The sequence below is a fragment of the Tachypleus tridentatus genome, chromosome 4, assembly GCF_004210375.1.
Source record: "Tachypleus tridentatus isolate NWPU-2018 chromosome 4, ASM421037v1, whole genome shotgun sequence".
Classification (NCBI taxonomy): domain Eukaryota; kingdom Metazoa; phylum Arthropoda; class Merostomata; order Xiphosura; family Limulidae; genus Tachypleus; species Tachypleus tridentatus.
In genome coordinates this window covers 92,227,058-92,254,602 of record NC_134828.1, presented here as the reverse complement: position 1 = coordinate 92,254,602, position 27,545 = coordinate 92,227,058, and the positions used below count along the sequence as shown (strand labels likewise).

The 27,545-nt window shown below is 34.6% G+C and overlaps 1 protein-coding gene across 1 annotated transcript in view; it reads right to left on the bottom strand.

Moving 5' to 3' along the window:
- LOC143249695 (myotubularin-related protein 10-like) overlaps positions 1–27,545 on the bottom strand; it is a 78,207-nt gene that overhangs the window by 20,686 nt on the left and 29,976 nt on the right. Inside the window, exons 7-9 of the mRNA XM_076500002.1 lie at positions 26,855–26,984; positions 16,811–16,898; positions 2,696–2,769 (exon numbers count right to left, since the gene is read on the bottom strand). Of these exons, the coding sequence (XP_076356117.1) occupies positions 2,696–2,769; positions 16,811–16,898; positions 26,855–26,984 (292 nt within the window). The remainder of the gene's footprint in view (positions 1–2,695; positions 2,770–16,810; positions 16,899–26,854; positions 26,985–27,545) is intronic.

Below are 27,545 nucleotides of genomic sequence, written 5' to 3'. Positions count from 1 at the left end.
ATTGATACCAACACTTCACACAAAACTATTGTGGATGTGAGTGTAAATCTAGATTTACACTAGATTCTGGGTTTATTTAAAGTTTTGCAGATAACAATTCTGTAAATAGAAGGATCTTTGACAAATTCTTTTCCAGATGGTGAAACAAAGGCATATAACTAGTTCCTCACATGAAAGGTTCATCCTTGCCATTATCTTCACATCTTAAGAGTGTCTACAATATAGACACAAGAGTGTCTACAATATAGACACAAGAGTGTCTACAATATAGACACAAGAGTGTCTACAATATAGACACAAGAGTGTCTACAATATAGACACAAGAGTGTCTACAATATAGACACAAGAGTGTCTACAATATAGACACAAGAGTGTCTACAATATAGACACAAGAGTGTCTACAATATAGACACAAGAGTGTCTACAATATAGACACAAGAGTGTCTACAATATAGACACTCTTAATAAAGAGATAAATTAGAAATATCCAATAAACTTATCTTTCATCCAAATCTATAAAAGTAGAAAGTGGCCAAGCAAACAGACCAGAGACTGAAATGTCTATCAAAATACAATGTTTAACTACTAGTTACTTCCATGAAGTATTTTTAGGTATTGGTTCTAATCAGTTTCAGGTAGAATTTAAGTTCACCTTGGTATCACTTCCACTGTACAACACACATCTTATTTAATCTAGGTATTGAATAATAATTGTCCTATTTCAAACAAAACCAAAACTTCCAGTTCTCCAGAAAGCCAGTAAAATGACAAAGATACTTTTAAATAACTACACAAAAACAAGCAGTGATCAAATAGTAAAATAAAAAAAGGGAAAGACTTAAGTAACAAAAGCTGAGACTACATCAGCATGAAGTGTGTTTTCAAAACATCAACATTTTTTATCAGAATTTAATTTTTGAGAATCTGTTTTTGTGTTTCAGTAATACTTAAATTTAAAAATTAATTTATTGAAATATTTAAAATCCTAACATTAATACCTTGTTCGAACAAACTATAGCCATAATACTGGTTATGTAGATGAAATAAACCACTATATTTAAAATAACACATTTCTTCTGTAAAACACATTAAAAGATTTCTCAAAGTGAGCAGTAATGTTAGTAAAACACATTAAAAGTAACACATTTCTTCTGTAAATCACATTAAAAGTTGTATTTTATACTGTACCATTTTATTGGCACCACATTTTATTTTTTGTATCTCAACTTTGTTCAGTAAGAACAATCACAGTAAAAAAGCTTGTTTAGGAATGTTGCATGTCAATGGAAATTTCATTTGCTTGAAACTGTTTTATGTTATTGAAGCTAGGAACAGTTCAAAACAAATAATTATTTTGATCTATAAATCTGAAATTTTAAAAATAAGGCTTAAAATCAAAAAATCAATACAGCTTTTAGTATGTAAAACAATTTATAGGACAAATGCTTGTCCTCCACTGTAAAATATAGCATTCTGATTCAAGTCACACTCAAGAATAGACATTGGTTAGGGTTACAAAATGATTCAACTTAATGCAATGCTAAAGAAAGATAATTAGAATCAATACACACATTCTGCAGTGTATGCAAAAATTATTACAATTATGATAACTCACTTTAAAGTAATAAATGGTTATTTGTAATTTGAAAATAACTTATCAAAAATAACAATATACTACCCACTGCTACTACCTACAGTAGTTTGTGAATTTTACCAAATTCTGAATATCCTTTAACTTTTACATAAACTTCATAATTCTTGAGATTAATCAGTTAAATTATAAGAAAGTTTTTAAAGCAGATTGATTTTTTATAAAATTTTTCAATAAAAAATATTTATAGCTAAAATTTCAGAAACAATATTCAGCTCCTTCATAAGATATGTCTGTTAACATACTTGAAAATAAACTTGTATTAGAATAAATAATTATATAAATAATATACTCTATTAAATAAAATAATAAAATACTTTAAAAATCCTCTGACTTAATTTTAAAAAAAGGTTATTAAACATTTCAATTTCAAGTTATACTGCAAATAGCTTATAGAAAACTTTCAATATATAGTTTTTTTATATACCACTCAAAATATACGAAAATTGAAATCTGCAATATTGTACATACATCTGTGACAAATGTTTTCCTTCAAAGAATTCTAGTTCATAAGCATTTTGAAATAATCAAAGAACCTATTTTCATAATTATTTTATAACAGTTTGCTTTGCCATTGTTATAATTAACATTAACTTTCAACAAGAACATGCTATCTATTTAAATCAAAACTAAAAATTTAGTATGATATTTCTAACGATCATAGCTAATTAAATATATTTTTCATAGAAATTCAATCACTCTTTAAATCAGGGGTCAGCAACCTTTTTTTGCAGAGGGGCCAGAGGCCATGTCTGTGAACAGAAGAGGGCCACATTAAGTTGCAGATGTGACTTCTTTTTAGGACCATCAGAGGCCAGGGGGATGTGATATTTCATTTGGGAACTGAGGATCAGATACAGCCCGTGGGCAGTAGGTTACCAATCCCTGTTTTAAATGTTTCAAATAGTTTACTTCTTTAGCTGCTATGAAATACACATTTATTTGAAAATAGTAATACTATTATAAAAATAATTAACAAAAACTGCTTTCCTAATTAAAACATAGCTACAGTATTTAAAATTATGAAGTGTTTAAAACTCAAACCTCTCTTGTTCTATATCAAAAACACCAGACATGCGAACAAGCACATTCCCATGTGATGTTCCCCAGCTCCATGTCTGAAAACCAAAACATTCTAGTTAAATAACAACTTACTCAGAGAGTTTTAAAATTTTAAAACAAGAGCATTCAAAACTACACTCTTCAGTACAAACAAACATCTGCAACAATTGAAGGTAATATAATACTATAACAAGCCATATGTGAACCACATGGATTGTATACACATTACAAATTGCACATGTGGAAAGCACAACATACACATTAAAAGAACATGAAAATATCTGCAGTTATTTCACAAGTCTCTATTTACAAATAAAAATTAAGTAGCAAAAAATGTATTTAACTCTGAATTGGCAACTCAAATTACATAAAATATGGTAATAAACTGAACTCATATTCAGATAAAGTATACTAATTTCACTTTTAAATGGATTTAGGTCCTAATAATCCAAATCAAGCAAAAAACTGAAACAGATTTTGATGCAACATACAAACATCAGTGATTGGTATAGCAAACCCATGTTGACAGAACTATCAGTTATTGTATTATTTAAAAGAAGTTTAATATTAGATACAAAGTTATAGTCTTCATCAAATGCTTTTTTCAAAGATTAATTTTAGTATTAAAAAAACAACATTCATTGATAATAGTCAGTTCTTCAACATGTTTCTGTTACAGAATTACTCGAAGTTTGTCCCAAAAGCAGGTTTCTTACTTTACTACTTGAGATTATACCTGGAAGAAAAATGTTTTAGGCTAATAATAAAAAAAGATTCTTGATGGTGATGAAAAATGCTCACACCAGCAATGTTTTTATCTCTGTTTAAAACAACTACTAATCTGTGAGCATACTCTTTGCATGTATATAATATATAGAGACTGTTTTATGACTAAATGGAATATTTTAAAATTAAAAAGAAATATTTTAAATTTACAAATACTGAAACTCTAAATATTCCAAAGATTATATTATGTCTCACAAGCATAAGTACTGTTGGAGTGCAATTCAAATTTGAAGTTATTTATTGCTTTGTTATTGTTAAGAAATTATTAAAAACAAAGAAAGCATATCACTACATGTAGATTATTTTTGCTTATTTGCTACAACCACAAATCCTTTTTACCTTCTTAGTTTTTTGTGATAAGAGTGACTACAAAAATAAAACAAGTGGAGATTCACAAACTCACTATGATAATACACTCACCTTTCAAGAATGCAGTAATGAAACTATAAGTTTTTCACACAAAACTCAAACTACAAAAGTTTGAGAAGATATTAGCACCAGTTATTGTGATACAGATTATCTAATTAAAAAATAAAAAATCAGCTTCAAGTGAAGCAACAACATCAAAATTGCAGTCAGTCACCAGAAGTTGGCCTTTCCAGTCCTGGGTTCAAGTCAAAATAAAAATTGAAATGTGTAAAAGAAACCATGCTAAAACCTATATAGTCTGATTAAAAAAAACCTTAAATTAAGTGTAAAGGACCAATGGCTCTTAAAAATGTAAAAACATGAGTGAGATGGGCAGTATCACCTATAACACGGGTCAAAGTCAAGGGCAAACCCTTACAAATATCTTTAAAATGGTGTTGCCATTCTAGGTTGTAACAACAGCATGATAATAAAACGTGGATGATTGTGATCTGAGCACCACATAGACCACACATTGGTGCAGCAGTTCCAGATAAAAGGAAGTGGTGGGTTAAAAAACTGTGATCAATGTGTAGCCTTACCAAAACAACCTCCTCTCTTTGATCCTTTCAGAAGCAAGAGAACCAAAGACCAAGAGAAGGTTTGATTTGAAAAAGCTTTTTATTGTATTGCTCATTCCAGGTTGCCTGCCATCTGGTGTGCAGTCTGGATTTGATAACTGGACCATAGTCCATGTATGGAATGGTTACTGGGATGATAGATCCAGAACAGACAGACTTTGCTGCTCTGTCAGCCAGCTTATTCTCACAAATACCAACATGACCTGGTATCCAAAAGAATTGGATGGAGACAGATGAGAGAGAAAGATGGGTCAGTTTGTTTTCGATATTGATGAGAAGAGAGTGGTGATTATCATGGAATGATTCCAGGGTCAATAGACAGCTGAGTGAGTCCATATATATATTGTACAATTGTATATTGCATTATTTCAATATGACTTATGGCAAGAGAGATGGCATACAATTCAGCAGTGAAAACAAACTGTAGGGGGAGTCAATGTGCCACAGTCGAACTGTCACATACCATGGCTGAGCCCATAGAGTCACCCAATTTGGAACCATCTGTATATATAGGAATGGATGGATCATATGAAAGATGTTCAGCAAAGAAAAAGCAACATTTCCAATCAGGTGTATTTGCTTTCCTCAGATGACTCATAGATAGGTTACAATTGTGGACAGTGCTTTGCCATGGTGGAATAAGCTGATTTGAAGAAACTGCAATGTTATTCAAGGATAAATCCAAATCTTCCAATTGTGCCTGAATACGAATAGAATAGTAAAAGGAACTCCAGGTAGGATGACAGATTTTGGAAGCATACATCAGAGACAGTGTGGTCAAATATATATATAGAGTTCATGAAAACACAGACTATGCACAGGAAGTATGAAAAGCTCCATGCTGTGGTGATGGACAGGATCCAACAGTGCTGAGGTTCTAGAAGAACCATAAACCACAGACCCGAAGTGAAGTTTGGATCAGATGAGGGCACAATAAATTTTGAGCATGGAGTATCAATCTGCTCCCCAAGAAGTAGAAGAGAGGACATGGAGAATGTTCAATGCTTTTAAACATTTGATATGAAGTTGCTTGATATGCGATATAAAATTTAATTTACAATCAAATATAAGACCTAAGAACTTTGTCTCAGAGACGACAGGAAGTACATCATCATCAAAACAGAGTTCTGGATCTGGGTGGATTCCCCGTTTGTGACAGAAATGTATACAAATGGTTTCAGAGAGTAAAAGTTTAAAACCATTTGCCGTGGTCCACTTCAGTATGATTGATTGAAGTTTGTAGCTGCCATTTAATAAACCTCATGTTTGATGACTGACATAAAATGTGAAAGTCATCAACAAAGAGACCATTTGCAACTTTAGGGGCTAGCTGTTCACTGATGGCATTAATCTTTATAATGAAAAGTGCAACACTCAGAATACAGCCCTAATGGACTCCAAGTTCCTGTGGGAAAAAATGAGAAAGTGTTGAGCCAATAAGGACTTGGAATCGGTACTTCATTAAGAATTGCTGGATGAAAAGGGGTAAGTTTCCATGCAATCCATACGAGTGCAGGTCTCATAAGATGCCATATCTCCATGTTGTATCGTAAGCTTTTTCTAAAAAAAAAAAAAAAAAAGTAACAATATGTTGTCGCCTTAAAAAGGCTTCTCTGATTGATGTTTCAAGGTGAATTAAGTGGTCTATCGTAGAGTATTGTCTTCAGAACCCACACTAAGCAGGTGAGAGGACGTTGTTTGATTCAAGAAACCAAACGAGGCGGGCATTGATTATCCTCTCTAAGATCTTACTGAGACAATGTGTCAAAGCAATGGGATGGTAATTCGAAGGAATCACTGGATCCTTCCCAGGTTTCAGAATAGGGAGAATGATGGCTTGTCACCAAGCATCTTGATAGACATTTTCCTGTCATATCTGATTAAAACAGCTAGGAGAATAGAAAGAGAGTTCTAAGAGAGATGGCGTAGCATCTCATAATGTATATTATCAGGTCCAACTGATGTATTGCCAGACCAATGAATAGCAAGTTTGAGTTCCATCAGTGTTAGAGGGCAATTGTAGTCACAGGAATGGTCAGTTGAAAAGGAAAGAGGCAGATGCTCTGCCTGTGTTTTAATGGCTAAAAAGGAAAGGGATAAGTTTGAAGAGCTAGATACATGAAGTCCCCAAGAGTATTGGCAATGCTCTGTGCATCTGCAACTTCATGGCCATCAAATATTAAGATGTATATTTTCCACTCACCCTCTGGATCTTATCCCATACAACTTTTGTGCTGGTGGTTGAAGAAATGCTAGAGGTGTATATAATGCAAGATTCCTTCAGTCTTTGATGTCTAACTTGCTGAGCACGTGCACGGGTTTGCTGAAATGCAATGCAGTTTGAGAGTGTGGGGTATCTTCGAAATTTATCCCAAGCGCTTCTAAGTTTTCCATGTTATAGAACAGGCAGAATTCCACCAAGAGTGGGGATGCCGTAGGGAACATGTCAAGGTTTTAGAGATGCATCAAGTAGCAGCCTGTATAATACTGTTAGTTACTGCTGCTATACAATCATCTATGGATGATTTACATAAGATGGCAGGATCAAGTTCCACCGAGGTGCATAGGTTGGGTGGTACTGATCAAGGACAATCTCTCGTAAGATGATGGGAAAATTATCACTACCTTGTGGATTAATGTCAACCTCCCAGGAAGAGTGAGTGAGTAGCAAAGGGGAACAGACAGAAAGATCTATAGCTGTAAATGACTGACTTGGTGCATGAAAATATGTGTAAGAGCCAGTATTGAATGGAGCCAGGTTGTGATTCAGGAGCATATGCTCCATGGCACACCCTCTCATATCAATACGGAAGCCACCCCAGAGGGGATTATGCCATTTCACCTGTACATCTAAATGTTTAGTTAACTGTATTATCTGTAACAACTGTAACCAAATATACCTAGGAAAAATTAGCCAAATACTCACTGAATGTACACATGAACACTAACTTAGCATCTAGATTAACATTCTCTTGGACACTTTTAAGTGTTTACCTTATGTCGTGCCCCATCTAACACCAATAAAAGACCAACAGTTAAAAAAAGAAATAATTTTCAACTTGGACTGTTTAAATCCTTCAGGTTTTACAGAACAGTTCAGTTTTTATAACTTATTTTTAAATACCTTTTTTTAGTATCTTAAAATGTTTAAGTTAATTCTTTATTTTTACTTGTTTTATTGTTTTTACTTTATTGTTTAATTCTCTTAGTTCTGTTCATGTTACATTCTGTTTTGTGTATTTTTTCATTTCCAAATTCCTGTAATTGTCATCAACCAAAGCTTCTTTCTGGCTTAAAAAGAGCATTTACTTGAAATATCATCAGGTCAATAAATTACTACCATAGTTTTTAAAAGTGATTTTCTCTAAATCTCTAATTTATTTTTTACCACATTGTTACTGGATTCTGGCCTGTAGCAATAGAGCAATGCATTTCAAGCCACGGATATCACGATGAGAATGTAAGCAACACTGAAGTGGACAAACCTTTCACTTAACCTACAGAAGTCCAGATGGCAACAACCCAAACTTACAATGGCAGGATCCTGCATACCATACTCGTTCTGAGGAAAGAAAAAACACATTATCATTCCCCAACTGTGTGGGCAATGTAAATTCCACTTGTTTCCAGAATTTTGGAGAATTTCTGGAATAAAATGTATTCAACCAATGATCCAAAATGGGACCACTCTGTGTTCTGAATTACGAAGAGACAAAGGAACCTCTACTATGAACAATGTACTGAACCAATATTGTTAAAAAACGAAGAACCACACTCAACCCAACTAGATAGCCAAGTATCAGATCTGAACTAGTATTACTGGTAGGCTCCTGCATAGGCTGGCACCTCTTCTATCAGTATCAAGGAAAAACATCCAGTCTTGAGTAGAACTTCCAACCTAGCCTTGTTCTCCAAGAATGGAGGAAATTCATTCAAACACTCTGGTTGGCACACAAAGCAGCTGGGCTATCTGAGCCAAACATCCAGTAAAAAGTTAAAATTAAAGTAAATTTAGTAAAAATTCATAAAAGAAAATTAAGGTAAAACAAAACAAAATTTAAAGAAGAACATAAACAGTATAAACCCAATGTTTACATCTAGTCTACAATGTTAAGAAAAAACTATAGTAATACAAGTTGTAAAGGACTTCCTCCAGCGTAATTGTAATTCCAGTCCTGATTCCAAGTTATTTGACATTATGGCCATTTTCAAAAAGTAAAGTAATAAAAGTTTTAAAAGACTTGTAGCAAAATTTTAATGATAACTCGCCAGGATAACTAATGGATAGTTCAAACAGCAGCATTACTCACCTGAAGTTGGCCTTTCCAGTACTGATTTCGAGTTATTTAACATTACGGCCATTTTCTAATTTCAAATCGAACTAGACAGACTGATTCTTAAAAGGGAACCACATTAAAAAGTTTTAATGTGTAAATTAAAAAACTTAAATGACATTAAAAAGAATAATGGCCTTTAAAAAAACTAAAAATTTTACAAAGGTGGACAGTGTCATCATTACCAATAACACTGTCTAATGTTATAGACAAACCTTGGGACAGAAAATATTTAAAATGGTGCCATCATTGAGAGCCGTAACGACAACAAGAAAGTAAAATGTGGCTCATTGTGACCAGAGTGTTACACAGACTACACACTGGTGCATCAGTTCCAAAAAAAAAAAAAATGATGAGTTAAAAAACTGTGACCAATGCGTAGTCCAGTTAGAACAACTTCCTCTTTCTGATCCTTATGGAAGCAAAATGGCCAAAGTCCAATATAGGGTTTTATTTGGAAAAGCCTGTTGTCGCGTTGCTCACTCCAAAATCACTGCCAGATGGCACAGAGCCGAACCTTGAATACAGGACCACAGTTCACGTATGGGACAGGCACAAGGGTGATAGTGCCAGAGCAAATAGTCTTAGCTGCGATGTCGGTCAGCTCATTCCCATGAATACCAATGTGGCCTGGTATTCAGAAAAACTGGATAAAAGTAGATGTTAAAGAGAAATGGGCCAGTCAGTTTTGAATATCAGCAAGAACAGGGCATGAAGTAACATGAGGCGATTCCAGACCAGTAAAAAACTAAGCATAGTGTAGTTTGAGTACAGCTTAGCTTCTATGTGATCCAGAGCAAGAGAAATGGTGTACAGTTCAGCAGTGAACACAGAAGCTGTAGAGGAGATTCTGCGCACAACCACCGAACCACAACAAACCATGGCAGAGCCCACAGAGTCACCTGATTTGAAACCATCTGTATAAATTGGAACAGAAAGGTTGTTTGAAAGATGTTCAGTAAATAGAAGACAGTATTTCCAAACAGGAGTGTCTGCTTTTCTCAGATGACTTAAAGATAGGTCACATTTAGGAACTGTAAGAAGTCATGGTGGGATGGGCTGACCAGTGGATACAGCAATGTTATCCAAGGACAGACCCAATTCATCCAACTGCGCCTGGATACGAAGGCCAAAAGGAGCAATGGCAGACTGTCTGTTCTGAAAAAGGATGGCCCACCGAGGAAGGAAAACAAACCCCATGTGGGATGCTTTGGTAAGGAACCAAGTTTCAAAGCATAGAGTAAAGACAGTTGCAAATGGAGGAGGTGCAAAGGAGGTTCATGAGACTATGTATAAGCTCTGAACTGGGGAAGTGCAGAAAGCCTCAGTGCAGAGCTCAAGTCCTTTATGATGAATGGGATCCATCATATTTAAGGTAGAGGTTCTGGCAGAGCCATAGACCAGTGTTCCATAGTTGAGTTTTGATCTCATTAGAGCAGGATATATATTTAGCATAGAACATCAATCCACTCCCGAAGTGGTGGAAGACAGGACATGGAGGATGTTCAGTGCTCTTGTACATTTGACCCGTAGCTGCTTGATGTGTGGTATAAAGATCAGCTTAGGGTCAAAGATAAGCACCAAGAACCTGGTCTCAGGGACCACAGGCAGCACAACTTCAGCATCAGGGTGAATACCCTGTTGGCAACAAAAGTGCATTCAAACGATTTTAGAGAGAAAGAAGTTAAAGCCGTTTGCTGTGGTCGACTTCACTACACAATTGAGGGCAGTCTGTAGTTGCTGCTCAATATACCTCATGTTTGACAACTGACATGAGATGTGAAAGTCCTCGACATAGAGCCCATTTGCAACAGTGAGAGAGAATTGTTCAGTGATGGCATTAATCTTTATACTGAAAAGTGTAACACTCAAAACACAGTCCTGAGGGACACCAAGTTCCTGTAAAAAAAGAACGGGAAAGTGTCAAACTTACACAAACTCAGAATCTCCTGTCCATTAAAAGATTTTTTAATAAAAACAGGCAAATGGCCATGTAACCCATATATATGGAGGTCTCACAAAATGTCATACCTTCATGTTGTATCATAAGCTTTCTCAATGTCAAAAAATACTGATACAAGATGTTGTTTGAGAAAGGTTTCTCTGACGTTTCAAGTCTAATCAGATGATCCACGGTGGAGCTCTGTCATCAGAACCCACAATGGGTGGGCAAGAAGAGGTTGTTTGATTTGAGGAACCAAACAAGATGAGCATTAACCATCCTCTCTAAGGTCTTACAGAGACAGTTCATCAAAGCAATTTGACAGTAGTTTGAAGGAATCTTGGTATCCTTCCCAGAAAGGTAGGACAATAGACTGGTGCCAAGCATCAGGAAAAACATTCTCCTGCCAGATCCAGTTAAAAGCAATCAGAAGAACAGCAAGAGAAACAGGAGATAGATGGCAGAGAATTTCATAGTGTATATCATCAGGCCCATCTGATGTACTCAGAATGATGAAGGGCCAGTTGGAGTTCCACCAGTGTAAATGGATGATTATAGTCATAGAGACAATCAGGTTGAAAAGAAAGAAGTGATTGCTCTGCCAAAGTCTTGATGGCTGAGAAGGTGGAGGAAGAAGCAGAAGTGCTAGATACCAGGCAAAAGCTTTAACCTAGAGTATCAGCAATGCTCCATATATCAGCTACATCCTGGCCATCAGAGAGCAAAATCGAGAGGAGGGTAGAATTATATTTCCCACTGACCTTTTGAAACTTGTCCCATATGACTTTGGAACTGGTGGTAGAAGATATGCTGTTGTAAATTAATGCAAGATTCCTTCTGGTTTAGACTTCTTACCCACCGAGCATGTGCACGGGCCTGCTGGAAAACAATGTAGTTTGAGAGTGTAAAATATCTACAAAAAGTATCCCAGGCTCGTTTTTGGGCCTTCCGAGTCATGTGGCAGGCAGGATTCCTCCACGGACAAGGATATCATGGAAAATGTGTTGAGGTTTTAGGAATACATTGAGCAGCTGCTTGTATAATACAGTCAGTTACTGCTGCCACACAGTCGTCTATTGATGGCTTACAGATGATGGCAGGATCAAGTTCTGGAGAGCAGTGAAAAAGGGCCAATTGGCATGATCCAGCTTCCACCAGGGCATGCAAATTGGGTAGCATCGACCACAGCCAGTTTCTCTCAAAATTATAGGAAAATTATCACTGCCTCGTGGATTATCTTCAACCCTCCATGAAAAATGGAAGAATAGTGAAGGGGAGCAAACTGAGAAATCAACAGCAGTAAAGGACTGACTAGGCTCATGAAAATAAGTAAAAGAACCAGAGAAAGGTTGTCATCAGACATCATACGCTCTACAGAACAGCACCTCCCTATCAATATTAGCACTTCCCCAGAGAGGATGATGTTCATTGAAATCTCACAGGATTAAAAAGAGAGACAGCAACTCTCCAGCCAAAATCATTGAGGAAGTCCCACAGATATTTTGTTATTTGGACACTGACAGGAATCTAAATAAACTGTTCCAAAAATAGCCTTCAACCACATACACTGCCTACCCAAAGGAGGAATCTGTAGCAAATGCAATGAGCCCTATGACAACTGTAGAGAATTTATAAAGACTTGGCCTTCCAATGTCTTTGACAGAACCAAAGTCTTCATGCATATTACTGAAGAAACTTCACCAAAGAAAGCCCTTGCTATTCACAAGATACCCATGGACATCACAGCTGAGAAGAGCCAGCAAGAACACAAAAACTGAGGTTTCAAAATTTCCAATATTGAGAAGATGAAGTCAGACAGGACAAACAACATAACCCTGCTTGTAAGTCCTGACCTCAAATTAGCTTAAACACTCACTCAGGATGAAGTCAGCCAATGGTACACCCACCACCACTACAGCCTGTTCAATGCTACAAATGCTAACTGTTGGGGTATACTAAGACAACATGCACAGCAGCCACCAGATGTGTACAATGTGAAGATCTACACCCCATCTCCAACTGCCCGAAAGCCTACGAGTCCACGAAGTGTGCTAACTGCAGCAGCCCCACATGCCATATCCTACAGAGATTGCCCCAACTAGTAAACACCCTCATAGTAAATGTAAGTTCTGTAACCATCCAACTCAGAAGACTCTGAGGCTGCTACCTGCACTACCAGCCTCAAAAGCATAGACAACAATAACAACAAATACAGCTACAGTACAACACTCTGCCACCCATGCCAAATTTGTCAGAGCCATAACACATCCAACCAAAATAAGTCCTGCCATAGCCTGCAACATCTATCCAAGGATTGCCAGAATTATAACTGATGTGATCTCCATGTGTTGCCACAATTCATGATACACCACCAGAAAATATGGCACATTGTTAAAGACTACTTGCAACCAGATATGCCTTATGCCACATTCATTGTGAAGAATATCTACAGATGCCAACTGTTTGCTCACTACAATAAGCAAGTTTTCTTTTCAAAATGGTTTGTTTCTTAAATGTAAACATACAGGGAGGTCTATACACAAAGAAATATGAATTACTTCAGTTAAACAATAAGATCCAAACACACATTATCAGTTGAAACAAAACACATAACAAGTAGCAGTGAATTTAACTTACACAGTTACAACCTTCAACACAAACCAAAATCAACAGGAAAATGAGGCATGGCCTTGCTATACAAAAAGGATTCAAAATATAACATTCCCACAACATCCCAACATCTGCAACAATGAACACATTTTATGTCAACTAAAACTACCATAAAGCTACTTGCCATTTATGTTTCCCCAACCTCTTTATCTGATGATGTTTAAACAACCCATCATTAATAATTACTCGAGCCTAATAATTATTAATGATTTTAATTAAAATCACACTGATTTCAACTGTATGTCCACCAACAAGAATGGAATAACTCTACATCACCAACTCACAGACAATGATTATTTCATCATTAACAATAACAGCATGACACGAGTGGAACACAAGAGATATTACACTTAACAATAGTTTTGCCTTACCTTATTCCTCACACAACTAACTTTCATGTATAGAACATCCATAATTTCATTTCTTTCATGACCTAAAGTTCTCACCACTTCTCCAAAACTACTCAAATAATACAAGGTTTCTCACATTTAAATTTCTCAATATTTAGTCAAACAAACTGAAGACACACTACCTGAAATTATAACATCAGCCTCAAACATCCAAAAGATAGAAAATCACACCTCACTATTCAAGAACACAATTTTAAATGCAATCAACAACACAGTTTCCAGTAAAACTATCACTCTCTACTTATAATTCATGGAAACTGACACTGGAAACAAACCATCTAATCCATGAAGGAAAAAGATGTCAATTTATCAGGACCATTGACACATCACTTAGAAACCTTAAAATCTATCAGCAACACAACTGAAACAGATTCTGATAATCTAATCTACCGCTTTTCTAGCACAAAGATTAGATAGGTCTGCAACAACACTACAAACAATGCAAACACTAATGTAACTTACAATATTTCCATTGTACACACAGATGATGAAAAACCAACCTGTTTGCACACTTCTACACCAACGTTTTCACCAGAACAAACCATTCTACATTTAACCCATCATTCCCAGCAGATCTGTCTACATTACACGAATGCTGCAATTACTAGATATGCCCTATCTCTCTCACAGAAATAAAAATTATCCTTTTAAAATACACCAGGTGCAGATGGTATCAACATCACAATCATAAAAAACTTTTCTGATACCACACTAATAAATAAAACATCTAGTCTCCTATACAAACACTATCCATCAGTTTGAAAGCCACAAAAGGTATCATTGATCACAATCCAAACTGTTAGAGACCAATTATCCTTCTGAACACATTAGGTAAAGTTCAGGTAAGCTTATGGAAAAAGTCACATCCAACAGATTTCTACATTATCTAGAAAGCAGTAACATCCCCAACAATAACCAAAATAAAAGCAGAATACATGAACAGACAAGCAATCACTTCGTAAGATTACTCAAATCTTATTAAAGGATGCATTCAATTATGTTTGGTACAATAAATTAACTAAAAAAACAATCCCTATTCTCATCACCAGATGGCTCTTTAGCTTTATCACTAAAAGCAGAAGTCCTCCACTAGCTCTATACTCAGCCCACTACCCTGCTTTTTATTTGTACATGACATACCATTCCTGCAGTTTATATACACCCTCATTTCTCAGTATGTTAAATCACAGTGCAGTTACTGCCACATCCAGAATACTAATTAGAGTAAATAAACAAATTAAATGGTGTAATAAATGGAGAGTACTTCTCAATTCAGTCAAGATACAGGTAATAGCATTTCATAGGAAAATACAAAAACGAAATAAAAAATTAGACAAATCAAACTTACATTATGCAATTCTTCCATTATCCTTAAAATAACTGCCAAACCTTTAGGAATCAGGGTAAACTCACACCTATTATGGACAGCTCAGAATAGCAATGTACTCAAGAAAACAAGCACTAGACTGGCACTTTTCTGCCAAATTAGGGGAATAAACAAAGGCTTAACAGCCACTCAGTCAATGAAATTTACAAGGCCTACACAAAATCTCTACATGAATATGGATGACCCATTACATGCAATATACACAACACATTATACACAAAGATCCAGCACCACAGCCCACTGTTAACAGAACAGAATTCCATCTTCCAAAATAGCCCACTGTTAACAGAACAGAATTCCATCTTCCAAAATATGCCAACCTCACAAGCACCTGTCCTATCCTAAGAACCACATCTTCTACATGACAAACATATACTTCTTTGTTCAATTATGTTAATAGTGTTCAGTTCCTATTAGTTTCACACCTGAGGTACAAGTCAGGTACACTATTCGGCACCTGACCATCAAGGAAAGTTTTCTCTCAACACTCCTGTTTTCTCCTGCATCACAATGTTTCAGAACAGAAGATTATTTTATCTCAGCTTTCCCTTAAAATAGTTGTTAATTCTGCAAATTAATCAAACTAACTTTAAACATATCTTCAACATTATAAAATTTCTTTCTTTAAATCAATCACTTAGGAATCTATTCAAACGGAATCTCATTCACTACGTCTGCATCCTTTTGTTCAAATCCCAATTTAACACTGTCAGACTGACATCATCATCATGTTCAACTCTGAGTAGAGAATGACAGCCTCTTCACGCTCCTCTCGGTAAAAATGGATAGGCAACTTCTTTGTCTCCACATGTTTCTCAATAATCCATTATATATGACAAAATTAAATTAAGCCCAGTTGCTCTCAGAAAAATTTGTTAGCTGTTACATTTTTCACTCTACAGGATGAAAAGAAACAAAAGTTTCTGACCACTATAGGTTGTCTTTCAGGCCCCAACTTTTCTTTTTCTTTGTTTCTGAGGCTCAAAAGATTTTTAAACCTAAATTCCTGCCACAAATTTGTTGTTGTTGTCCACTAAGTTAAACAAGCTGTCCTTAATTTCAAGTTGATAGACTATAGGGAGGGATTCTATTAAACAGCAGTTACTGTCACTCTTATCTTACCAGGAAGCAGAAATTGACCATTACTACTGATATATACCTAGCCCTAAAGTGAAAGCACATTTATGTTACATGTTGTAAAACATGAATCCTCAGATCTACCAACTAGATAGGCTAACTATCATATAACAATCAACTTAAATAAAAAATATTATTTTATTTACTCTGGCATTAAAGATAATGATTATAAAATTATTACAAGATAAAATAACAGTTTAATTGACCAAGATTGTATTAAAATACACCTATAGTTGGCATACTTCAACTGTGCTGTTTGCATGAAAATCCAAAGACTTCAAACACAAAACAAGTTCCCAGACTTTTCTATGCCTTTTACTCCATTATTAAATTATTTTTATTTTTCAGGTTTGTGACCATCCTGCAAAATGAGAACAACTATATTTTTGAAACTACTACTTCCTGTCAATTATCACATAGTAAAGTCAGAAACTGTACTCACTGGAAACCTACGGCCATTACACAGAGGAGCTAAGTTGTTAACATCTTTACCAAGAATTACCGCTGGAACGACAAATGCTTCAGGAAGACTGTAAGAAAGTAATTCAAATATAAGGAAAACACTAAAACATACACTAGTCATAAATTCTTCAGCCAAGCAATTTTACCTAATGTTAGATTTTTCTTAAATCAAAATGCATTTCCAATAATACTAACCTCCTCTAAAACTTATAGCTATTACTCAACTGTGAGGGTTTTTTCCTTTGCCCACCTAATAACTGATCTGACTTTTTTGTTTGTTCCAGTCTTTTGTATTCCATTCAACTGCCCTCAGTGATATGTCTCGTGACACTCTCCATCAATTTCAATGTTCTCTTTATCACTATACCGTGTATAAGCCCTTTATTCAGATAATGTTATTACTTTTTGAGACTGACCCAATCAAAGTCTCTAACACAGGCTCATAGTGGGAAGGAAGGGTGAAAGAATATGTAAGGAGATAGGTATTATTGAAAATATATTTTCAATTTAAGAAAATGTTAAATTCCAAAACACAGTTTCCTACTCTCACACTACAGCTAGAAACACAAATTGATAAGGTGGAGAGGCCAGTGAGGGCATTATCCATATAGAATGCAACTGCATAGGTCGATGGCATGCCAATATAAGATTGCCACATTAGTGGGGATTACCAGTTTACATTTAGAACGAGTATGCTCTTCACCCAAAACTTAATTCCTGAATGTGGGTGGAATTTTACCTGATTTTTCAACACTACAGGCTAAGCATAAATCAGATAGTCAAGGTTTCACTACTTGTGAAAGTAAAGAGTCAAAGTCCTTATTTTCCACATGGTTAGGGCAACTGGCTCACAAAATGAGAAACTAAGCAAAACTTAAGTGAACAAACCTTCCCCCCTTCACGTAAAGAAGTCGACAAGTCAACACCCCAAATGCAGAATGAAAAAATGGAACTCATCTACCTGATATGAAATTATGAACATTTGTCCTCATTCCCCAGCTGTGTGGACAAGGAAATTCTACTTGCTTCTGGAATTATGGGGAGGACATAGAACAAACTGTGTTCAACTAAGGACACAGGATGGGACCACACTGCATTCAGAATTACAAAGAGACAATGGACTCTTCTATGAACAATATACTAAATCAATATTAATCAAGAGAAAAGAGCCACATTAAACCCAACCAGAAAACCAAGCACCAAATGTTTACTGGTATTATGAGTAGGCTCCTTCATAAGCTTTTATCACTCCTACTAAAATTAGTCAGGAACTCAGTAAGAGAACCCCCAATTTTTCCTTTTTCTCCATGATTGGAGGAATTCACTCTTAATACCTTAGAGGAAAAGCTTCTGTCCACTACCCCAGTGACTGGGCATTGGGTGTGGTAAGGACTCCCTAGCTCAGCTTGTAGAATCTGGAGGGGTAAAGCACACTGGGGAGCCCCAGGGAACAGTGCTTTGAAAATAGTGTAATAGGTGAACCAAGTTCCTCAAAGTATTTAAAAGCAAACCAGCCCCAATTTATTCAACCGAACAATAAACAGAAATGGACAGTATCTCCTTACACTTCACTTATGATAGTCCATGAGTGGTGGTCCAGCATAGTACAGTAATAACATGTCAGCTTTTAGGTGATACTAGGGAATCCTTCATTTCTACAGAGCCTGCTGAAACCTAAACAAATTATAATGAATTAGTGGTTGCTAGTGCAAAACCGGTTTGACAAAAGTACACCTGCTTGGACAATACTCGTCACAGAGTAGGATCCTGTGAAAACAAAGTAATGGACCCTGAAAAGTGTAGCAATGAAATGACTCACCCATTGTATAATCTAATGGTAATAGTTCAGACAGCTACAAAGGGTAGACAAAAACACTCATATTGCCAGATCCTGCAAATAGTGTGAGATAAAAGTACTGGAGTGTGGGTCCACATATCAATCAGCACAATATCATCCAGCAAGGCAATTCACCTCTTCTGCTGAGGACGTAGAAATGAGATAAATCTGATTAGACATGACTCACAGAAACTTTCTTGCCTTCAAATAGAGTCCAGAATAAAAAGTCATTGTCTAGCATCTTTAAAGAGATTAATGCAGACAACAAAACCTTCAAGACCCTCAATGAACATGACTATGACTGAAATATGATTTAATATAGAATTGAGAAATAGTGATCAGATGATTCTGTGAAAAATTTACACCTCTCCCTGTCTGACAGTATCCTGGGTAAAAAGAATCAGTCTAGGATGTAGAGAGAATGAGATAATGATCTGTGGATAACCTTTGTAAATCATTTCAACCAACAATTCAGCCACAAAAAAAATAAACCTTCAGGTAAAGAGGATAGATACATGACATCTAAGAATCAGGTCACAAATAGATGTTGAGAAAGAACATGTAACTTCAGTAACTGGAATAGTCATTTGGGTCCAAAACCACAAAGTGGACTCAGGAATCCAGAGAGTACTGAGCACTCAAAGAACAATTAGCAGTGAGAATCAAATGGTAATCTATAAAACTGCCTTAAAAAGGGTGACGGTGGAAAATGCAAAAAGCCAAGTCAAAAAACTGGTTCTGGTTGGCACTTCTGATCAAAGTGGATTCAAACTTGTCTCAATACACCACAACCAATATCCATGTCATTTCTAAAGATAAATGTTCATCTCAGGCTAAGCAAAAACTGAAGCAGATACATAGCAACCTTAGAAATTAAACCCTGATGCTATATGAAAGAATGCATAACCTCCTCAGCAAATGGATAACCAAGCTTACCATGTCAGATCACGGCTGTCTCCAAAGAAATGGCCTAAGTAGTAGTAGAGGTAGACACTGCAGAAGATATTGCAGAATCAAAAACCAGGATGCAGTTGCTAATATGATACTATAAGCATAACCTAACAATGAGTTGGAATAAATTATATTTAGTAACCTGGGTAACAGAGGAATCCTATAGATTTAATTCTGTCTTGTCCCAACAGAATGCATTCATTGCTAAAGCCTAAAAGTAAAGTTCTGGAGACCAAATTGGAAGTAGCTAGGTGATCAAATGAGAGGCCAACCCATTAATCACAGTTGCGAAATGGGAGTCAATGCAACAGAATGTTGCTTCTTTTCTACTCGGAGAATCTCTTTGGATTGAGACAACTGACCTACTACTGCAGGAATCATCCATGAAGCATGGCAAGCTAGTAGGGTGATATGATAGGAATTGTCCTAAGAAAGGAGGTCCAAGATTCAAAAATAAGGAGCCCTGGACCAGGTATCCCCTCAATGAGAAATGCAAGATACCACTCAGAACTATCAGACTGAAGCCTGACAATTTTCTCCTAATAAGTCAAAACCAAAAGGCATTTCCTTTTGAAAAGCAAAAGAACTAAAACATTGTGTAAGGAAGCCTCCTCATCTGTGTGTAAACTGGAACTCCTAACTGTTGATATATGCATCCTGTCCCTGAAGCATGTCATTTATGAAGAGATAGAACTCTGGAACCTATATCTTAGTAGAGTTAGGACTTAACCCCTCGAGATCAAAATTGGATCTTGACTAATTAGGGAATTTAGTAAATAAATATTTTTGATCCCTTGGTTGCATAAAAACAATTAGAAGGATCTCTTTTGCTCTTGTCCCAAAGGCATGAAGGATATGAGTGATGCCTACATTCCCATAAGAGAAAGAACAACTTGTGCAATGGGAGAAGGAGAGGTAAAAGTCAAGCTTCTAGCTTCACTGAGTTGAGCCATTGTTTCTGAAAGTAGAATTAGGATATTATGTTCTAATGATCTACGAGATGTTGCCAGTCATCAGTGACGGATGGAGGCAATTAAAACCCATGTGAAGCTAATGCAAGTCCAAAGGTAAAAACCCTGAAAACACTCTGTCATCCTTCCTCATCACTAAGGGCCAATGATTGGATCAATCTTGAAAAAGTAATAATATTATCTAAATAAGGTGCTTAAATACAGTATCATGACAAAGGGCATATTTATAGGTGGAGGGTGTCATGAGACAGATATCACCAAGGGTACTAAGTAAGATATAAAAAACTAGAGCATGTGAGGAAAAAAATCAAACCAATGGTTATAAATGGACAAAGAAAGAAACCCTGGCAGTCAAGTAATAACTATAAGTGTGAGGGAAGGTGAATATGTTTTTAAAGCAGATTTTAAGTGTTTTAATTATATTCTGCAAAAACAAATCTGGCTTTATGTACAAGCTTTTAGGTAAACTTCACTTTTCAATTATTTTTGGACCTATCTACTGATTAGTGTATGTATTTTCAATCAACAATACTAAAATTTTAAATTTTAAAATGAATTTCAGATGTACTTACTTTTGAAACACTGATAGTCTTTTCTGTTGAGTATAAACTCACACTGTAAACAGAACAAATGACTGAGAATTTCCAAATCTCCTTTTGCATTAAAGAGTAAATGTCATTTACCCATAATTCATTATTCTTCCAAATGACTTATTTATCAAGAATCAGAGGACCTTACATTTATATTTTATTCAATGTTGTTGTCATGAGGTATGTGAGAAAGTATTTCAGAGGTAGAAACTCATTTGACATTCATTTTAATTATAAAAAATTTTAATTTTAAATTAGATTGATATACCTCTGATATACAAAAGGTACAATACTTACACTGTAAAGGAGGGGGGGCCTAAGAACATTATAAAGGAAACTAAAGCTATTAAAGTACAAGCTACAAGTAATAAGTTAGGAAAAACACTTATGTTCTTCCCTCTTAGGCAATACAGAAATGCTTGAATTGCCCAGAGAAAAAATGCACAATCATGACTGGAGAAATAAATACACAGATTCTCATTACAGAAGGTGAGACTGTATTCACCTATATTATCTTTCTTGTTTGGTATTATTCATTTGAAATTTAGAATTTCATATTGTATAAATATCAACCATAAAAACAGACAAATGATACTGATATACTGACAAACAGAAGCATCTGCAATACTGTAATAATATCAGAGGTAACCAAGAAGAGAAACCATTTGTATCAACAATGAGCAATGTAACATTCACCAATGAAGTTGTATACCACAAACATCATTGTGGAACACGTACCAAAAGTGATGAAACAGGATCCTTCTTTGGTCTAGAAAACCATAGTGAAATAGACCAGCATATGGTAATGAGAGTAACCGAACAATTAAACCAACTACTCTTGGCAAACAATTGAGAAAGAAAATGGAAGAGAAAATTACAGAGATAAATTTCTACCTAGACAGATTCACTGTCAAAGAAGTCGGATCTGGGAAACCAGTGAAGTATAAGATGATGATGCACTACTGCAATGGTGTAACAAGGGCAGGAACTTCTGACACTTGTGTAAAACAGTCTAAATCTCTGGGAATGGAATACATAAGAGTACATTCTTGAAAATTAATGGTCCCCAACATATCAACCCTAGCATTTGAATTAAACATCTGTGAAAAGAACTAGATCTGGAAGAACAAAATAACTTACAGTAAAAAACACAACAAAAGCAACAGAAGGAATTTCAATAGACAATATGGAGGTGCAAGATCTCACAGAGTATCTGAAGTAAGCACAATCCACTGGAATTGCTATGTAAAAGAAATTATCTCCAAATAAAATGAGGATGTACATCAAAGTGATTGACAAGTTCAAGGAGACAGGTGAACAATTCATGAGAGAATATTAATGCTAAACGTCAGATGAACAAAACATAAGAGTAGGCATAAATTAAAACATGAACAATCCATACAAAAAGAGAATCAGGAGGCACTTCAAGGATCTTCTGATCATTGATGTAATAATTATAATGAATGTATGCAGAAAACTAGCTAAATATGCAACTACATAAAGAAACTGAGTACCTACGTTGGACCAAAATTGGAGGATCATAAATTAGTAAATTATTCCACCAATTAAAAAAATGAAGATAGATGAATCAGGGTTCATGAATAAGCATCATTTGAAATCCAAATTAATCTTAAAATAACTTGACAAAAGAACTTTCATTACATTCTTATATGTTCCATCAAAAATACAGAAATGTATATCTGGATAAAAATGAGACTGAAAAGAGCTAGGACTAGTCTTAAATCTTCTGTTGTCTGTAGCACCACAAAGATATGAGTAAATAAACCATGAAGTAACAAAGTACAAAATAAGTATCTCTTTGTTGTGTAAAAGGTTTAAACTGCCAAATTCATAATTAAAAAAGAACTGGTGAAACAAATGAAGTATGAACAAAGGAATCATACATCTGAGATGGCACCAAAATATGTACAGAGGAGTCATACAGAAACAAAGATTTATTGAATGAGTCTTAAAAATTAATCTTGCTTACACTGACATTTGGCTACACCAAACGTACAAGTACATACAATACAGTAAACATAAAAAAACATCACACACACAGAGGACTGTAGAATAACAAAGAGAAGCAAACCCAGATGCTAAAAACTCAGTCCCTCCTACTGGCTAGCTTCTCCTGCATGGAAAACAAGTTAAAATGAAGTACCTGAAAAGACAAAAACCAAATATATATTTTTGATGTTTCAGAATACAGATTGTTTGTTTAATTATGAGCACCTTGAAACAATGAATGACAACTGAAAGTGTCGAAGGAACATAAGAGCCACAATTAGGTTCCACCCACCCCTCAAGGAAATTATCAAACTAAGGAAAATTGTAGTTATTATGCAAACATACAATTGTTATACCTTCACTATCATCATTAGGAACATGTTTATATAACAGTATGAATATGTTGAATTATCAATGTTGAAAATGCACTGGCAGTTTTAACCTACAAGCTATAAGCAAATTGTGTAAGTAAAGCTTCTAATGAAGATTCAAAAATTCCAATAATGGCAGAAACAGTTGCATCAGAAAAAACGTTTGTAGCAAAATTAAGCCAAAGGACCACGTACAAGAAAATCTAAATTACAGTGTGAAAGCAGAGCTTATGTAAGATACACTGATACTTATACAATAAATCATATGCTTAGTGGAAGAGTAGAGAATTATTGGTTGCACATGCTCTGTCATGAATTAGAACATTTGGAAATTTTTAGTCATGTTTAATTGACAAAATACGTTCAAACTCAACAAAGAAAGGCCTTCTTTGTTTTCAGAGGTAGGTGCACAATTAAAATGTATCCTTAAAGTTTACAGTTTGATCCACTTTTCCCCAAGGTCAAAACTGTATCACTAAATTAAAAGAATTATATAAAAGAAACTTGTATTCATTATTATAGTTTAAAACTTTCAATAAAAAACGTTTTATTTATCTGATATTATTCTAAAAAATCTTAATCCTATATTTAGATTTTGGATTTTTTTCCAAAAATTTCCAAAATAAAACATTACTGTTTGTGTAGTTCTCGAATTTGTTCTGAGCATAACACTCACTCATGAAAAAAACTTTAAATAGTTTTGAGAAAAGTAATGTTAATTCCAACTTTGGAACTTCAATACAAGCATAGTTTTGTAGATTTCAGCCAATAATTTTTCCTCAACTTCAACTGTCACAAGTGACGTAACTACCTACATCTCAGCTTTGAGAAGCCATAAGCAAGTGATCTCAGGAAAACAAAACTCTTTATCTGTTATTTTCAATGGCATTAGTCAATATGACTTCCAGTTTATTTGACATTTGGAAAGAGACTGGAACAAAGCAATAAAAGCATAGCTCAGTGATGTGTTACTGAAATAAAATATTTGTTAACAGTTTGTGCCATAATTGTAGTACAGATATTTATAAACTTACAAGAAATTCATTTATCATTCTATGCTTCATTTGAATTATGACTTTGCTTTATGATACAAATGTTTTTTGTGGAATGAGTTAGGACTTGTTAGTTTATTCTACATGCTTCCTTGCATTAAGTTTCATTTCACTAATAAGGATGCCATTTGTTAGGCAGTATTTACATTAAGCTGTATTGGCTTAAATAGCTGCTTGAATGGATAAGGAAAATTATTTGGAAAAAATGTAAAAACGTATAAATAAATGAATATAAATTGGGTCTAAAAGCTTTTACACATGTTAAATGAAACCTTCTGAATAACAAAATAGACCTTGCTTAACAATGTTGGTGTAATAAAAACTTATTTTTGATTCTACAACTTATCACAAAACAACAATAAAACTGTGTGCGGTGTTTTTGAATCAAAACAAAAATAAAATTTATGTTTTACAGAATGAAAACTTTATGAGAAAGATTTACAATAATATATGAAGACACAAAAGTCAGTAATTGAAATATATAAAAAATGAGATAAGCATTTTAAATTTTAAAAAAACACATATCAGAGTAAAGTCTTTAATTTTTAAAACCTGCAAATATATAGAAATATAATAACTGAAAGTTAGACATATTATTTTTCAGATACTATCTTCAAAAAGTTCATTTGAAGTTTCAAAGAATTTCATCCAATGAAATCAATAAAACAAACCATGAAACAGTTGCATCAAATTGACACACTTGGAGATTTAAGAGTTGAAATAAGAATAAGTGAACACACATGTGCATCCACATGGCCAATATGGTTATTAGCAATGAGTTTGAACTGTACAGAACAAATTTCAAAGTTTCCCAGTACACACAGCCTAAGTAGTAATTAATGATTTTTTTAATCTACATTAACCCTAGCTTTCTGTTGTTTATTTAAGCATAAAAATTAAAGCATTTTCAATGTTTTTATAATTAATAAAAGCATCTATAAATAATGCTTAAACATTGGTATTTTGATGTCTAATCAAACAGACTGATAAATTTAGAATTCACACTAGTCTAAAACAAAGCGTGTTTTTTACAGCTTTTGTTTAGTTACTAAGTTATTTCAATATTTATATTCTTGCTCTGTGGATAAAAGGTTAGGTGTATTTGTGTTTGTTATTTATACCAAGTCTATTCTGCCACCATCCCTAATTTTGAACTATTGACCAAACTGAGGACAACCAGTCAGAAGCACCTTAAGACTCACCATTCACACAAGGAGATTTACTGTTTGGTTTATGTTGAATTTTGCCCAAAGCTACATAAAAACTATATGTACTAGCCATTTTTAACTTAGCAGTGAAATACTAGATGGAAGACATCTGGTCATCATCACCCACCACTGCCTGCTATTGGACTACTCTTTTAACAATAAATAGTGAGATTGACAGTTACATTAAAATGCTTCATGGCTGAAAGTTTGAGCATGTTTGGCAGGACAGGGAATCAAACCCATGACTTTCACATTGCAAATCGAGTACCCTAACCACCCGGCAATGTTGGGATAAAAATTTATAGTTACATTTATAATACACTCACAGCTTAAAGTGTAGAGAAGTTTTTTTGATATCCCATGGATTCAAACTCAAGTCATCACCTCTGAAATCCAGAAATCTCTAACACAGAGCCAACCAACACTCTAAAGGTTTAGCTTTGATCAAATTACAAAATAATGAGAATTTGTATTAAAAGTGGAAACCCATACTACCAATATGTGTATCTTACATGAACAATTATATACTTGCCATGCTAATGATTCCTTAACATAAGCAAAGTAGTAGCATTTATCGAGCCACCTATATAGCTCAGGAAATGGAAATGAACATGCATGCATATGTTTACTATATAGACACATGTTTTTGATATTTGACTAGAAATAAAATAATATTATTAATCCTAGTATTAAGGTGTTTTGGTATTTACAGTAACAATTTTCATGTACAGAAATACTCTATATTACACATATACTCAAACAAATAATGTTGTTGATACAGAGCAGATAGATTAATAAATATTTTTCAGGGCTCAACCCCTTTCAAGCAAGTTCTGTGGTAATCTACAAATGCTTTACCAACACACTTTACTGCTCTCAGTTATAAAGGCAGTCAGATTTGGGTATATTTATCTCAAAATAAATAAATAATAACTACAGAATACAGCATTAAATATTTTTAGTTTAAAAATAAGTACATATAATCAGCAGTTACTTTTAACAAGCATCTGATTTTAATATACAGAACATCTTACCTTTCACATATATTAAAATTTTCATTACTTAAGCAGACTCTCCAAGAAGTACACCCACATCTTTTTAACTCAGTCTCCCAATCCTGCACCACGGTGAACGTCCAAGAAGAAGGATGAATAGACTTCACCGCTAAAGAAAAGTGTGAAAGCTGTCATTATATATACATATACACTCTATTAACCCAATAAACAGGATAAAGTACATGTCACCAGTCACAATTTTTTTACAGAGTTGCATTCAAAAGTTAAACTACTTTTTATCGATTTATATAAATAAAGTTTGTGTCAAAACGTTCATAAATTAAACACTATATGTGTCCTCTTCTTATTTCCAAAATAAAATATTTAAATAAATCCCATCTCCCTGTTTCTATGTAACATTTGTTTCAACTTGCTCCCCATCTTCCATCATCACCATCCTGAGTTTAAAGTAAATTACTCTTTACAGAACAGTTTTTAATTTTATAGCCTTCAATCTCATTCTCCTATGGAGATAAAAGCTAGAAAGTCAGACTCTCCTATCATTTCTTCCCCAAATTACCATTAGTTCTCTCTCATGTTTAATATTACATTGTTTATAACCAACTGAAAAAAAATGTTCTAATATACCCAGAGACATATTGTGCTCTCTTGTTCTCAGTGAAGATTTTTAATTATTTCATCTATCAATTAAAAGCTGCTATCACCAAAT